The sequence below is a fragment of the Haematobia irritans genome, chromosome 5, assembly GCF_050003625.1.
Source record: "Haematobia irritans isolate KBUSLIRL chromosome 5, ASM5000362v1, whole genome shotgun sequence".
Classification (NCBI taxonomy): Eukaryota; Metazoa; Arthropoda; class Insecta; order Diptera; family Muscidae; genus Haematobia; species Haematobia irritans.
The window spans coordinates 9,515,702-9,529,984 of record NC_134401.1 but is presented as its reverse complement, the minus strand read 5'-3'; the positions used below and the strand labels follow the sequence as shown (position 1 = coordinate 9,529,984).

Below are 14,283 nucleotides of genomic sequence, written 5' to 3'. Positions count from 1 at the left end.
ATGGTTACACTAACCAAGACAACAGTTTTAGACCATTTTCAAGATTTTCTTTCTTATGCATCTAAAGCATTCTTTTTTGGTGTGCCTGTTAATAGTTTTGTTCTCCATGTAAAGCATTTTCCCTTTTGTCCTTCACACAATCAACAAATGCCCTGCGATTCCTTTGACAAATCTAAAGTCTAAATAATAAGAATAAAATCAAATACTTTTGCAGACGACACAAAGACTACAAGTGCATAGGGAATTTTCGAGAACAAAAAAAACACCATCAACAAAAGCTATCAAAGATGTCCTTACAAGGAGCCCTTTTTGGAAAAGGAGGAAACTGGCTTCTTTTCCAACAACTTGTTGAAACTTGAATGCAACGAATCAAGAGATAAAGAAACAAACCAAAATACAGGAACCGGAAGTTACTAGAAGAAGTTCTAAGAAGAAAATTATTTGCAGAGACCCAACAAAAAAGTATGGAGTTAAGGAATCCTTAAGGAAAACTAAAATGAAATAAAATCCAAAAGGTGATTTTATTTTTTCTATTCTACCATAAAGCAATTCCATTTAGTTAGTTAAGGAAATCCATCACTATCATCCAAGTACATTATAATAAACTTTTACCTTAAGTGGCCACATTAAAGATAAATCTTATGTTACGCATTTAGAGATATACTTTGTCATTCATTCTTGGAGAAAGGAGAGGGAAGAAATTGCATGACAAGAGCATTGGCTATACAAGAAAGCATGGGAATAACTAACTTTTATTGTTGGGTTCAAGTGTGAAATGTCTTGTTAAACATTTACTTTTGATCGCCCTTGGTGTTTTTTCATCCCTTTGCTACAAAGATGTAACATCACATCTTTTCGTACCTGGTCTTAAAGGAAAATATATGCTACCCTTATCTTAAGCAGATGGTATTTTATTCTCCCCCTTTTCCACCCCTCAATAAACGTAAATATGTTTTATGTGAAAGGTAAAGACTTTCATTCTTGCCACAATATGTTGCAAATTTATTCATCTCCCTTTTATGGAAATGATGAGACAATGATATGTGTGATTTTCTTTTGGTTTTAGTTCCCCTCACAGGATTCGAAGAGTGATTTTTTATGGGGAGAAAATTAATTTCATTTGATTCTTAACAGGCAATGATTTTTTTTGCATGAATAATTTTGGGATTTATCTTTGAAACATTTACCTGTTATTTTGTATAATAAAGCAATAAATTTAATCGAAGAGTGATTTCTTACAAAAACTTCCATGTTTTATTTTTACATGTGTTAGGTATTGAATTCCGAAATTTTCATATCTGAAAAGAAAAAGAAAAAACAAATTTTTTGGGTAAAAAAGTTTTTACAAAATTTCCTATAGAAATAAAGTTTTGACAAACTTTCGAATGGAAATAAAATTTTGACAAAATTTTCTATAGAAATAAAATTTTGACAAAATTTTCTATAGAAATAAAATTTTGACAAAATTTTCTATAGAAATAAAATTTTGACAAAATTTTCTATAGAAATAAAATTTTGACAAAATTTTCTATAGAAATAAAATTTTGACAAAATTTTCTATAGAAATAAAATTTTGACCAAATTTTCTATAGAAATAAAATTTTGACCCAATTTTCTATGAAAATAAAATTTCGTCAAAATTTTCTATAGAAATAAAATTTTGACAAAATTTTCTATAGAAATAAAATATTGACAACATTTTCTATAGAAATAAAATTTTGACAAAATTTTCTATAGAAATAAAATTTTGGCAAAATTTTCTATGGAAATAAAATTTTGACAAAATATTCTATAGAAATAACATTTTGACAAAATGTTCTATAGCAATAAAATTTTGACAAAATTTTCTATAGAAATAAATTTTGACAAAATTTTCTATAGAAATAACATTTTGACAAAATTTTCTAAAAAAATAAAATTTTGACAAAATTTTCAATAGCAATAAAATTTAAAAAAAAATTCTATAGAAATAAAATTGTGACAAAATATTCTATAGAAATAAAATTGTGACAAAATATTCTATAGAAATAAAATTGTAACAAAATTTTCTATAGAAATAAAATGTTGACAAAATTTTTTATGGAAATCAAATTTGTACAACATTTTCTATGGAAATAAAATTTTAACAAATTTTCTATAGAAATAAAATGTTGACCAATTTTCTATAGAAATAAAATGTTGACAAAATTTTCTATAGAAATAAAATTTTGACAACATTTTCTATAGAAATAAAATTTTGACAAAATTTCCTATAGAAACAAAATTTTGACAAAATTTTCTATAGAAATAAAATTTGGACAAAATTTTCTATAAAAAAAATAAGATTTTGGCAAAATTTTCTATAGAAATAAAATTTTGACAAAATTTTCTATAGGAATAAAATTTTGACAAAATTTTCTATGGAAATAAAATTTTGACAAAATTTTCTATAGAAATAAAATTTTGACAAAATGTTCTATAGAAATAAAATTTTGACAAAATTTTCTATAGAAATAAATTTTGACAAAATTTTCTATAGAAATAACATTTTGACAAAATTTTCTACAAAAATAAAATGTTGACAAAATTTTCAATAGCAATAAAATTTTGAAAAAAATTTCCATAGAAATAAAATTGTGACAAAATATTCTATAGAAATAAAATTGTGACAAAATATTCTATAGAAATAAAATTGTAACAAAATTTTCTATAGAAATAAAATGTTGACAAAATTTTTTATGGAAATCAAATTTGTACAACATTTTCTATGGAAATAAAATTTTAACAAATTTTCTATAGAAATAAAATGTTGACAAATTTTCTATAGAAATAAAATATTGACAAAATTTTCTATAGAAATAAAATTTTAACAAAATTTTCTATAGAAATAAAATTTTGACAAAATTTTCTATAGAAATAAAATTTTTAATGGAAATAAAATTTTGACAAAATTTCCAATGGAAATGAAATTTTAACAAAATTTTCTATAGAAATAAAATTTTGATAAAATATTCTATAAAAATAAAATTGTGACAAAATTTTCTATTAAAATAAAATTTTGACAAAATTCTCTACTGACATAAAATTTTGACAATATTTTCTATAGAAATAAAATTTTGACAAAATTTTCTATAGAAATAAAATTTGGACAAAATTTTTTATAGAAATAAGATTTTGACAAAATTTTCTGTAGAAATAAAATTTTGACAAAATTTTCTATAGAAGTAAAATTTTGACAAAATTCTCTACTGAAATAAAATTTTGACAATATTTTCTACAGAAATAAAATTTTGACAAAATTTTCTATAGAAATAAAATTTGGACAAAATTTTTTATAGAAATAAGATTTTGACAAAATTTTCTATAGAAATAAAATTTTGACAAAATTTTCTATAGAAGTAAAATTTTGACAAAATTTTCTATAGAAATAAAATTTTGACAAAACTTTCTATAGAAATAAAATTTTGAAAACAATTTCTATAGAAATAAAATTTTGACAAAAATTTCTACAGAAATAAAATTTTGACACAATTTTCTATAGAAATAAAATTTTTAAAAATTTTATATAGAAATAAAATTTTGACAACATTTTCTATAGAAATAAAGTTTTGACAAAATTTTCTATAGAAATAAAATTTGGACAAAATTTTCTATAAAAATAAAATTTTGACAAAATTTTCTATAGAAACAATTTTTGACAAAATTATGTATAGAAACAATTTTTGACAAAATTATCTATAGAAATAAAATGTTGACAAAATTTTCTATAAAAATAAAATTTTGACAAAATTTTCTATAGAAATAAAATTTTGAAAAAAAATTTCTTTAGAAATAAAATTTTGACAAAATTTTCTATAGAAATAAAATTTTTAAAAATTTTCTATAGAAATAAAATTTTGACAAAATTTTCTATAGAAATAAAATTTTTAAAAATTTTCTATAGAAATAAAATTTTGACAAAATTTTCTATAGAAATAAAATTTGGCAAAATTTTCTATAAAAATAAAATTTGGACAAAATTTTCTATAGAAACAATTTTGACAAAATTATATATAGAAATAAGATTTTGACAAAATTTTCTATAGAAATAAAATTTTGACAAAATTTTCTATAGAAATAAAATTTTGAGAAAATTTTCTATAGAAATAAAATTGTGACAAAATTTTCTATTGAAATAAAATTTTGACAAAATTTGCTATAGAAATAAAATTTTGACAAAATTTTCTATAGAAATAAAATTTTGACAAAATTTTCTATAGTAATAACATTTTGACAAAATTTTCTATAAAAATAAAATTTTGACAAAATTTTCTTTAGAAATAAACATTACATTTTTTTGCCGGGGTATGATGGGTTTGTGGGCCATGAACAAAAATATTAAAAAAATTTAAATTTATAGAGCTTTAGTTTATTGCTTTACATATTAGCCACCTTGTATTGTTTAAGTAGTAAAATACAGATCGATTTTCCATTTTTCTTTTTGAACCTTTTGTTTCCGCAATTAGACATATGTATATTAGATTTTAATTGTTTTTTTTATTTAATTTTCTATATAAACAAAAATCTAATCATAGTCATTTAAACCTGTGGTGGAGGTTAAATGGGCTTTCGTCCGTCATATCTATTTGTTGCTATTTTTATTCCGTATTGATACTAATGGGAAAAAGGGTTTGAATGTTTTTTTTGCAGCTATACAAACAAAATATTTTTGCTTTCATCCGTCTATCAATATTATTGCTTCTAATTAATGTATTCAAATCAATTTTTGGGATATATGTATATTACTACCTATTAGAATCATCATACCAAAGGTGTTACATTCATTACCCTCATTGCTATTGGAATTCGAATCGAATTTCTAGCAAATGACATCAAGAAATTTCTATAGAGCTGACTAAGCGAATATTTCCGTAAACAATATGAAAAATTATTTTTATATCACAAACTCATTTATCATAATGTTAAAAAGGAGTATGATTTTTTTCGAGTTCTCTTTTGTGTATTTCTTTGTAGTCTTATTATTTTCCCAAGGAAATCTAAAGGTGAATTTTACCAAGAATACATAAATTCATTAACCTTTTACCTTGGCAAAGAACTTCTATTGCCTGTTTAATTCGTAGAATTTCTCTTTATTCTCATTCTAATATGTGTCGCAAAGTAATTGTTTGAACATTTATTTAATTCATATGTAAGGGACCTATTTTTATACGAATGATTTGAATGGGTTTAGCTCTAGCAATTAGAGCACACGTGGAAAAGGCCCTCCAAGGTGATTGCATTAGGATGGGAGCAATATTTATGATGATAGTAGTCTAAGAGAATAAAATATTGACCTTATACAAAATATGTCATGTAAATCTTAGAACAAGCAATTTACAAAATATTAAGGAAATATTAAAGTATATAGAAAACTGTTATACTCTATTTTTTAATAAAATAAAAGCCTTTTTTATTATTATTTTGCAACAATTTATTTTGGTTAACAGGCTTTATCAAAGGTATTTGACCGAATTCAGGGCCAGTTATTTCACTTGTTTTTTATATCCTCCATAAAATGTGATCTTTGGAATCTTCTATAAAGGTTCAAATTTTGAAGCAATAGGTGAAAAAATATTGACCTTCTATTAAAGATTATGCAAGGTAAATTTTAGAAAACGAAATTTACATAATATTTAGGACAAATTTCTTCAAAATAAAAAAAAATTAATTATTTTATATATATTTTTTTATTGAATAAAAAATGTAGAAAACTGTTATACACCATTTTTAATCGAATAAAACTCTTTTTTATTATTATTTTGCAACAATTTATTATGGTTTAACAACCCGAAGGCTTTATGGAAGATATTTGACCGGATTCTGGGCCAGTTATTTCACTTGTTTTTTTTTATATCCTCCTTAATTTGTGATCTTTGGAATCTTCTATAAAGGTTCAAATTTTGAAGCAATAGGAGAAAAAATATTAACCTTCTATTAAAGATTATGCAATGCAAATTTTAGAAAATGCAATTTACAAAATATTTAGAACAAATTTCTTCAAAATATATTAAAAAAACTGTTATACACCACTTTTTTAATGAATAAAAAATGTAGAAAACTGTTATACACAATTTTTAATCGAATAAAACTCGTTTTTATTATTATTTTGCAAGAATTTATTATGATTTAATAACCCTAAGCCTTTATGGAAGATATTTGACCGAATTCTGGGCCAGTTAACATATTTTACTTGTTTTTTTTTATATATATTCTCCTTAAAATGTGATCTTTGGAATCTTCTATAATGGTTCGAATTTTTAAGCAATTGGAGAAAAAATATTGACCTTCTTTTAAAGATTATGAAATGCAAATATTAGAAAATGCAATTTACAAAATATTTAGGACAAATTTCTTCAAAATATAAAAAAACTATAATTTTTTCTTTTTTTTATTGAATAAAAAAAATGTAAAAAACTGTTATACACCATTTTTAATCGAATAAAAACCTTTTCTATTATTATTTTGCAACAATTTATTATGGTTTAACAACCATCATATATAAATCGATTATTATTTTTATATTATATATTATTTCGGCAATATTCTGACACTATAAAACTATAAATATATTATACCAGACATCACCACAATATATGCATAATGAAAATCATGTTACGAAGAAATAAATGCTTAACTAAATGCAATTTCTATATTTCATTTTAGCCTGATACCGAAACAGGCAATTGACGTCCAAATGCATTATTCTGCAATTTCTTCATTTGCATTATAAAAGTTTATTTTAAAGTCAATTATATAGAGGAAAATTGTTATTTTTGAAATTTGTTTATTTTTCGAAAACTTTGGTCATTACTCAAAGAAAACTTTTAACTTTATGTTTAATATTTTCTACAGGGAACTTATAAAAAAAAAAACGAACCACTGCGTCATTTTTTTTTTTGTAAAAACCAACAATGGAAATTCTCTTGAAGAGTACAGGAGAAGAGTATTTTATATAAAGTTCATGTCACAAAGTCATTACATTATCCTATGCATTTGTTAAGTCATTGTCATTATGACTATAACTCCTTGGGATAATTAAATATAGGCATTTTGTTAGCGTTGCCAATGCACAGTGGAGTGAACATTTTGTCTTCCATATAAAATGTATTTGAGAAAAACTTGAGAATAGAAATTTAATCCTCGTAGTAACCTCAAAGGCTCAATGGCAATGGAATGGATCAAGGGTATTTCCCATTCATGGCTCCTAATAAAATGAATAATGTCTCAGCTTTATTCGTTTTGATTTTTTTTAAAGATTTTCGGTATGGTTACTTTTTTATTTACCATAACGATTTTATTATCTTGTCTCGTAAAATTTTCAAAATTATTTAAAATGAAATTTGAGATCTAATTGACATTTGTCTTGTCTTATGCTTATTAAAAATTCTCTCTCTTATCGTCCTTCTTGGATTAAGAGATCGGTTAAAGTTCCATGATTTTATATATTTACAATGCATAAACCATTTAAGGTCATCTTAGCTTACTATGAAATTAAGTTATGGATATGTTTACAATATAAACAGTTTGTATAACAGTTTAGAAAAGCATTTTTCAATAGATGGAAAGGCTTCTGAACTAATTCTACTCTTACATTCACATTATTTCCCTATTTAATTAAGATGAAGTTAAATTTACTTGTATAATCGTTTTTATAACACTTAATGAAACAGTTATACTACTATTTTCGTTTGAATTAAGATTCAGATTTTCGGTATTGTTTCGTTTTTTATCATATCGATTTTATTAACTAGCTTTTCCCTAAATTTTCACAAAAAATTTCAAAAATTGTTTATTTAAAATTTGAGATGTAATAGATATTTATCTTGTCTTATGCTAATTAACTATTTTTCAACAATTCCCTCTTATCGTTACTCTTTGATTGAAATTTTAGTTAAAATTCCATAATTTCATATATTTACAATGCGTAAACTAGTCAAAGTCAACTTAGCTTACTATGGAATTAAGGTATAGATAGGTTTACAAGATTAAATGTTTGTATAACAGTTTAGAAAACCATTTGGAAATGCTTTCGAACACTTACATTTACACTATTTCTCTAATAAATTAAAAAAACTAAATTAAATTTACTTGTATAACAGTTTTTATAACACATAAAAACTGTTATACGACTATTTTCGAATATTTTTGTATGTATATTATGCTAAAATATTAACAGAAATTAATGGAAAAGGTATATTGGCTAATATAAAAGTTTTTATAAAAGCCAAGATAACTGTTATACTACTATTTTCCAATATTTGTGAATGCATTTTATGCTCAAAAGTTAAACAGGCATGAAAGGGCAAAAATATAAGAAAACCAAGATGTATATATTACATCAAATATTTTTTATTCTGAACATTCCATTCATTGTGTCATGGTCTTCCATAAGTCAATAAAGTTCTTAAAGGTAGAATTAGAATTGTTTACAAGAAATTTGTGTAAAATAAATAAAATATAATATTATGAGCTTTAAAAGGAAAAAGCTAAGCAAAACACAAATCCAGTCCTTGTCATTAAAAGGACACTTACCAAAAAACCAAAATCCAACCCATACAGGAATATTGTTGCAAAGGAAAATAAAAAAGCCGTCAAAATACTTAAAAAAATATTGGCATGTTAAAGTTAACGAATCTGGTGGTAAAATCGTTTGACATTTGTTGATTTTCTTAGAACTTTTTATTTTGTTTTGTTTTCATGTTTGCCGAATACTTTAATGTGACAGGGTGAAGTGTTTTTGCTTGGCATTTTACTCATGAAGACAAACAATTCCTAAACTAAGGTAAATGCCAAACTATGGCAAAATAATAGCAATAACATCTATAGTAACCTGAGTCATTGTTTCAGTTCTGCCAAATAGAAAATAAAAAACAAACAATATGCTACATTTACAACTACAAGTATTGCAGAATAGCTTGTAGGCGTATAAAAGTTGCGTGACATTTGGGTAATACTCGTAGAAATGTCATACATTGAGAAAAATAAGTTATAGTAGAAGTTTTATACAGAAATAATACAAAAATTCTTGGAATAGTTTAATCGACATCGATTCGATTTATTATTGAAAAATAATTATTATTTATTCTAGTATAAAAATTTGTATAACAGTTATACATGCGTTATAAAATGTATTCGTAAAAATATTCACACAAGAAATTCCTTTACATATGTAACTTAAACTTATCTAAAAATTTGTATACATGTATCTGTTATACATGTATACAAATTTTTAAATTTATGCAAATATGAAAATAGTGTTATACAAGACAAGGTTTAAATTTTGAATTTCATAAGATTTATCGCAATTAGAAGGAATGAATTTTATATGGCCTTGTAAAATATTTTTTATCATGATTTCGCATTAGTTCTTCAGATGTGATGCTGTTTTATAAAAAAAAAATCAAGTTTTATTCATTTTTAAAATTTTTATAATGTTAGCAACTACTTACTCAGAAATTCCACGTCTACCGAGAAATGGATCGGTACACTTTTCAATTATTTTTTTTTGGGATTTTCCATTATTATTTGTCCTTGCTATGTTTTATACACATACAATTCAGATATTTTAATTTTTTTTTGAGAAAATAATAAAAAAATGATTTTATTCTCGCCTCATAAGAGCTTCTTGTGTCAAACTTAAGTTCATCTCTTAAAGAGCATTTTTGGATATACTTTAAAAGCAATGACTTAGGTAGAACCTCCAAGTTTTTTTTTTTTGATGGGAAGTATAACAATTTAACGAACATTCCTTTGATTAATTATTTATTGCATTATAACAGTTATAACAGGTTTGTTTAGGTATAGCGGAAACCCGTTTTTTTAGTTTCACTTAACAAATTCAGTCCTTTGTGATCAATAAGTACTGCTCGATCCTGTGTTTAGATCAATGACAAATGGTCTCCTGGTATAACAGTTTGTATACATATCCCGGAGTGCTGCCCGATTCTATGATTTGCTCAATTACAAAGGACCTTTTTATACTATTTGTATTATTTGTATTAAATGCAAATCTATTTTAAATTATCTATGCAACAATAGAAAACCTTAATTCCCTCTATATAATTTGAAATTTTTCAGTATTATACATTGTTGTATAACAGTTCACATGTATTTTGTTTCTTCAGAAAAATATAAAAAAAAACTTTCGTATCTTTATTACACATCATGTCCAAAAAAAAATTTAAATTTTATTATAAAATAATTAAACCAACCTTCATTGATATCAGGCTAAGTAACCGAAAAAAAATATTTTTATATTTTTTTAAATATTTTATAGGCATACTACCCATATTCATACTAAAATATAACTTAAAGTTTAAATCTACTACTATCATACAAATTCATACGACAAACTGCCAGTAAATTATTATGAATATTGGCAATAGAAAATAAATAACTTCGTAAATACCTTTGAAACTACATATATACCTGAATTCAAAAATCTAAACTGTTATACAAAATATATTATTATTTATATATTTCTATTTATAATATATTTTAATTTCCATACCACCATCAGTAGAGTAAATATGAGAAGAGATTTTTTTTTTCTTGTTATAGAAATAACAAAGCGATTTTTTTAGAAACAATCCTTTTCGAATCTTTAATGTAGAAAAAATTTTAAATTGTATTATAAAATTAGAAAATATTTATACTTTGGACATTAAATCTAACTGCATTGATATCACGCTAATACAACAAAAATATTTTTTTTTTGATATTTTATAGATATAGAAAATAGATAACTTCGTAAATACATTCAAAACTAAATATACACACAAATTCAAAAATCTCAAGTGTACATTCAAAACTAAATATACACACAAATTCAAAAATCTAAACTGTTATACAAAATATATTATTATTTATATATTTCTATTATTGGTATTTTGTAATTCTCATATCACACATTAGTAGAGCAATTATCAGAAGAAATTTTGTTGATTTTCTTGTTACACAAAAGACAAAGAGATGTTTTTATGTATAGTAGTAAGTATAACAGTTTGAAACAAATTTTTACGGCCGTAAGTTCGGCCAGGCCGAATCTTATATACCCTCCACCATGGATTGCGTAGAAACTTCTACGAAAGACTGTCATCCACAAAAGTTATGTATGTATAGTTAAGTCTACAAATAATTACGAATCGATATGTACTTTTTGCACGGTACGTAGAGAGCCAGAATTGAAATATGGGGTCGCTTATAATTTATCTGAGGGATACATATAACTATAGACCGATATGGACCTAGTTAGGCATTGGTTGTTAACGACCATATACTAGCACAATGTACCAAATTTCAACTCACTCGGATGAAATTTGCTCCTCCAAGAGGCTCCAAAAGCAAAACTCGGGATCGGTTTATATGGGGCTATATATGATTATGGACTGATATGGACCACTTTTGACATGGTTGTTAAATATCATATACGATCACCACGTACCAAATTTCAAGCAGATCGGATGAATTTTGCTATATATAATTATGGACTGATATGAACCAATTCATGCATGGTTGTTGGATACCATATACTAACATCACGTACCAAATTTCAACCGAATCGGATGAATTTTGCTCTTCCAAGGGGCTCCGGAGGTCAAATCTGGGGATCGGTCTATATGGGGGCTATATATAATTATGGACCGATTTCGACCAATTTTTGCATGGGAGTTTAAGGCCATATATTAACACCACGTACCAAATTTCAACAGAATCAGATGAATTTTGGTCTTCCAAGAGGCTCCGGAGGTCAAATCTGGTGATCGGTTTATATGGGGGCTATATATAATTATGGACCGATGTGGACCAATTTTTACATGGTTGTTGGAGACCGTATACTAACACCATGTACCAAATTTCAGCCGGATCGGATGAAATTTGCTTCTCTTAGAGGCCTCGCAAGCCAAATCGGGGGATGGGTTTATATGGGGGCTATATATAATTATGGACCGATGTGGACCAATTTTTGCATGGTTGTTAGAGACCATATACTAACACCATGTATCAAATTTCAGCCGGATCGGATGAAATTTGCTTCTCTTAGAGGGCTCGAAAGGCAAATCGGGGGATCGGTTTATATGGGGGCTATATATAATTATGAACCGATGTGGACGAATTTTTGCATGGTTGTTAGAGACCATATACTAACACCATGTATCAAATTTCAGCCGGATCGGATGAAATTTGCTTCTCTTAGAGGGCTCGAAAGGCAAATCGGAGGATCGGTTTATATGGGGGCTATATATAATTATGAACCGATGTGGACGAATTTTTGCATGGTTGTTAGAGACCATATACTAACACCATGTACCAAATTTCAGCCGGATCGGATGAAATTTGCTTCTCGTAGAGGCCTCGCAAGCCAAATCGGGGGATCGGTTTATATGTGGGCTATATATAATTATGGACCGATGTTGACCAATTTTTGCATGGATGTTAGAGACCATATACTAACACCATGTACCAAATTTCAGCCGGATCGGATGAAATTTGCTTCTCTTAGAGGCCTCGCAAGCCAAATTTGGGGGTCCGTTTATATGGGGGCTATACGTAAAAGTGGACCGATATGGCCCATTTGCAATACCATCCGACTTACATCAATAACAACTACTTGTGCCAAGTTTCAAGTCGATAGCTTGTTTCGTTCGGAAGTTAGCGTGATTTCAACAGACGGACGGGCGGACGGACGGACATGCTCAGATCGACACAGAATTTCACCACGACCCAGAATATATATACTTTATGGGGTCTTAGAGCAATATTTCGATGTGTTACAAACGGAATGACAAAGTTAATATACCCCCCATCCTATGGTGGAGGGTATAAAAATGAGTAGAAAATTCTCCATAAAGCTTTATTTGTAAATGAAAATTTCACATTTGTTAAAACCTTGGATACTATATGTAAATATTTTTTTTGTAGTGTAATTAATACAAATGTGAAAATAAACAAAAGAAAACAAATCAAGACTAAGGATATCCCTTTTTCACCAAAAACTTTAATCGTAGCACAACAACAAGAAATACCCCTAAATATAACATCATAGGCAAAGTGCGCACTGTTTCATTATGGCTGAGTTGGTATAACCATAAAAAAAGACAACCATTTATTAAAAGTTAAATTGAAATATCATTTCAAAGTTAACTGTCAATAAAAACGGTTGTCTAAGTCGCATAAAACAAAACAAGGAAAAATTAGTTAAAGTGAAAAACAAAAAACAAAAATTTTATAAAATTTAATTAATTAAAAATAATAAATAAATAAATTATGACCACCAAAGATACCCTCAAATCTGATGTTGCAGTGACTAAAACCCAAGTGCAACATATGCATCAATTAAAACATCAACATAGTTTTGAGCAACGCTATGCCTCAATTATAAATCAACAGATTTTGGAAACTACCATCAATAAAGAGGTTCTACAACGCCAGGCAAATGCTTTCTTTCCCTTTGGACGAAGTTCATCTAATGATAGTACCGAAGGAAGGAAAATTAAGAAAATCCCCGAAGAGGATGTGGAAGAGGAGGAAGTTTTCGAAGCGACCGAGAATACAGAAAGACAGGAAGAGGTTGAACCATCAACGGGGCAGGAAGAACAATAGAATACCTCAAAGTCATTGTCTACTTTGGATTAAACAATAATCGCAAGAACATTTAATGAGATATAAGGAGAAAACTTTTGTAATTATCACAAATTAGATATGTAAGAAAATTTAAATAATAGTTCATTTTGTATTTAAATTTTAGTTATATTCAATTAAATTCGTAGAAAAATAAGTGAAAATATATTGAAAGAAATAGTTTCGAAAAAAATATTCATAAAATATTTTTTTTTTTTAATTATAAAAGTAATGGTATCTAATATGATCAGTATAAAAATATAACAAAATAGTTTCTATCAGCAACATACAAAATGTTTGTCGCCATCATATCAACTACTGGACTCTTACATATAACACGAAGTGTTATGTGTCCGATTATTTTCGTTTTGAGTGCAAATATTCTAAAAAAACCAACAAAATATCTACCAGAAATATATTAAGTTTTTTTTCTCTAACGCACTAATTGTAGATATGTTTGCAGAAAATATAAACATTTATGAAACAAAACTCCAACAACAAATTCTTGCTCTTCCAGCAACATTTGACCTGAAATATTGGTCAATTTGAGCCCATCTACCTTTCGGTGTAATCAAATGATGACCAAGCAACCATGCCTAAATTTGGGGAGTCACCGTGGTTAGCATGCCCGCCTTGCATACACAA

The 14,283-nt window shown here is 26.2% G+C and overlaps 2 protein-coding genes across 6 annotated transcripts in view; both read left to right on the top strand.

The window, feature by feature from the left end:
* Positions 1-14,283, top strand: part of Vmat (Vesicular monoamine transporter) — a 100,603-nt gene that overhangs the window by 53,943 nt on the left and 32,377 nt on the right. The window lies entirely within an intron of this gene.
* Positions 13,192-13,842, top strand: LOC142238595 (uncharacterized). Its single transcript, XM_075310287.1, has one exon. The coding sequence runs from the start codon at positions 13,285-13,287 to the stop codon at positions 13,618-13,620; it is 336 nt and encodes a 111-aa protein (XP_075166402.1). The 5' UTR covers positions 13,192-13,284; the 3' UTR covers positions 13,621-13,842.

Excerpts from the sequence above, each read along its gene's own strand:
- LOC142238595 (XM_075310287.1), top strand. The coding sequence starts at position 13,285 with ATGACCACCAAAGATACCCTCAAATCTGATGTTGCAGTGACTAAAACC.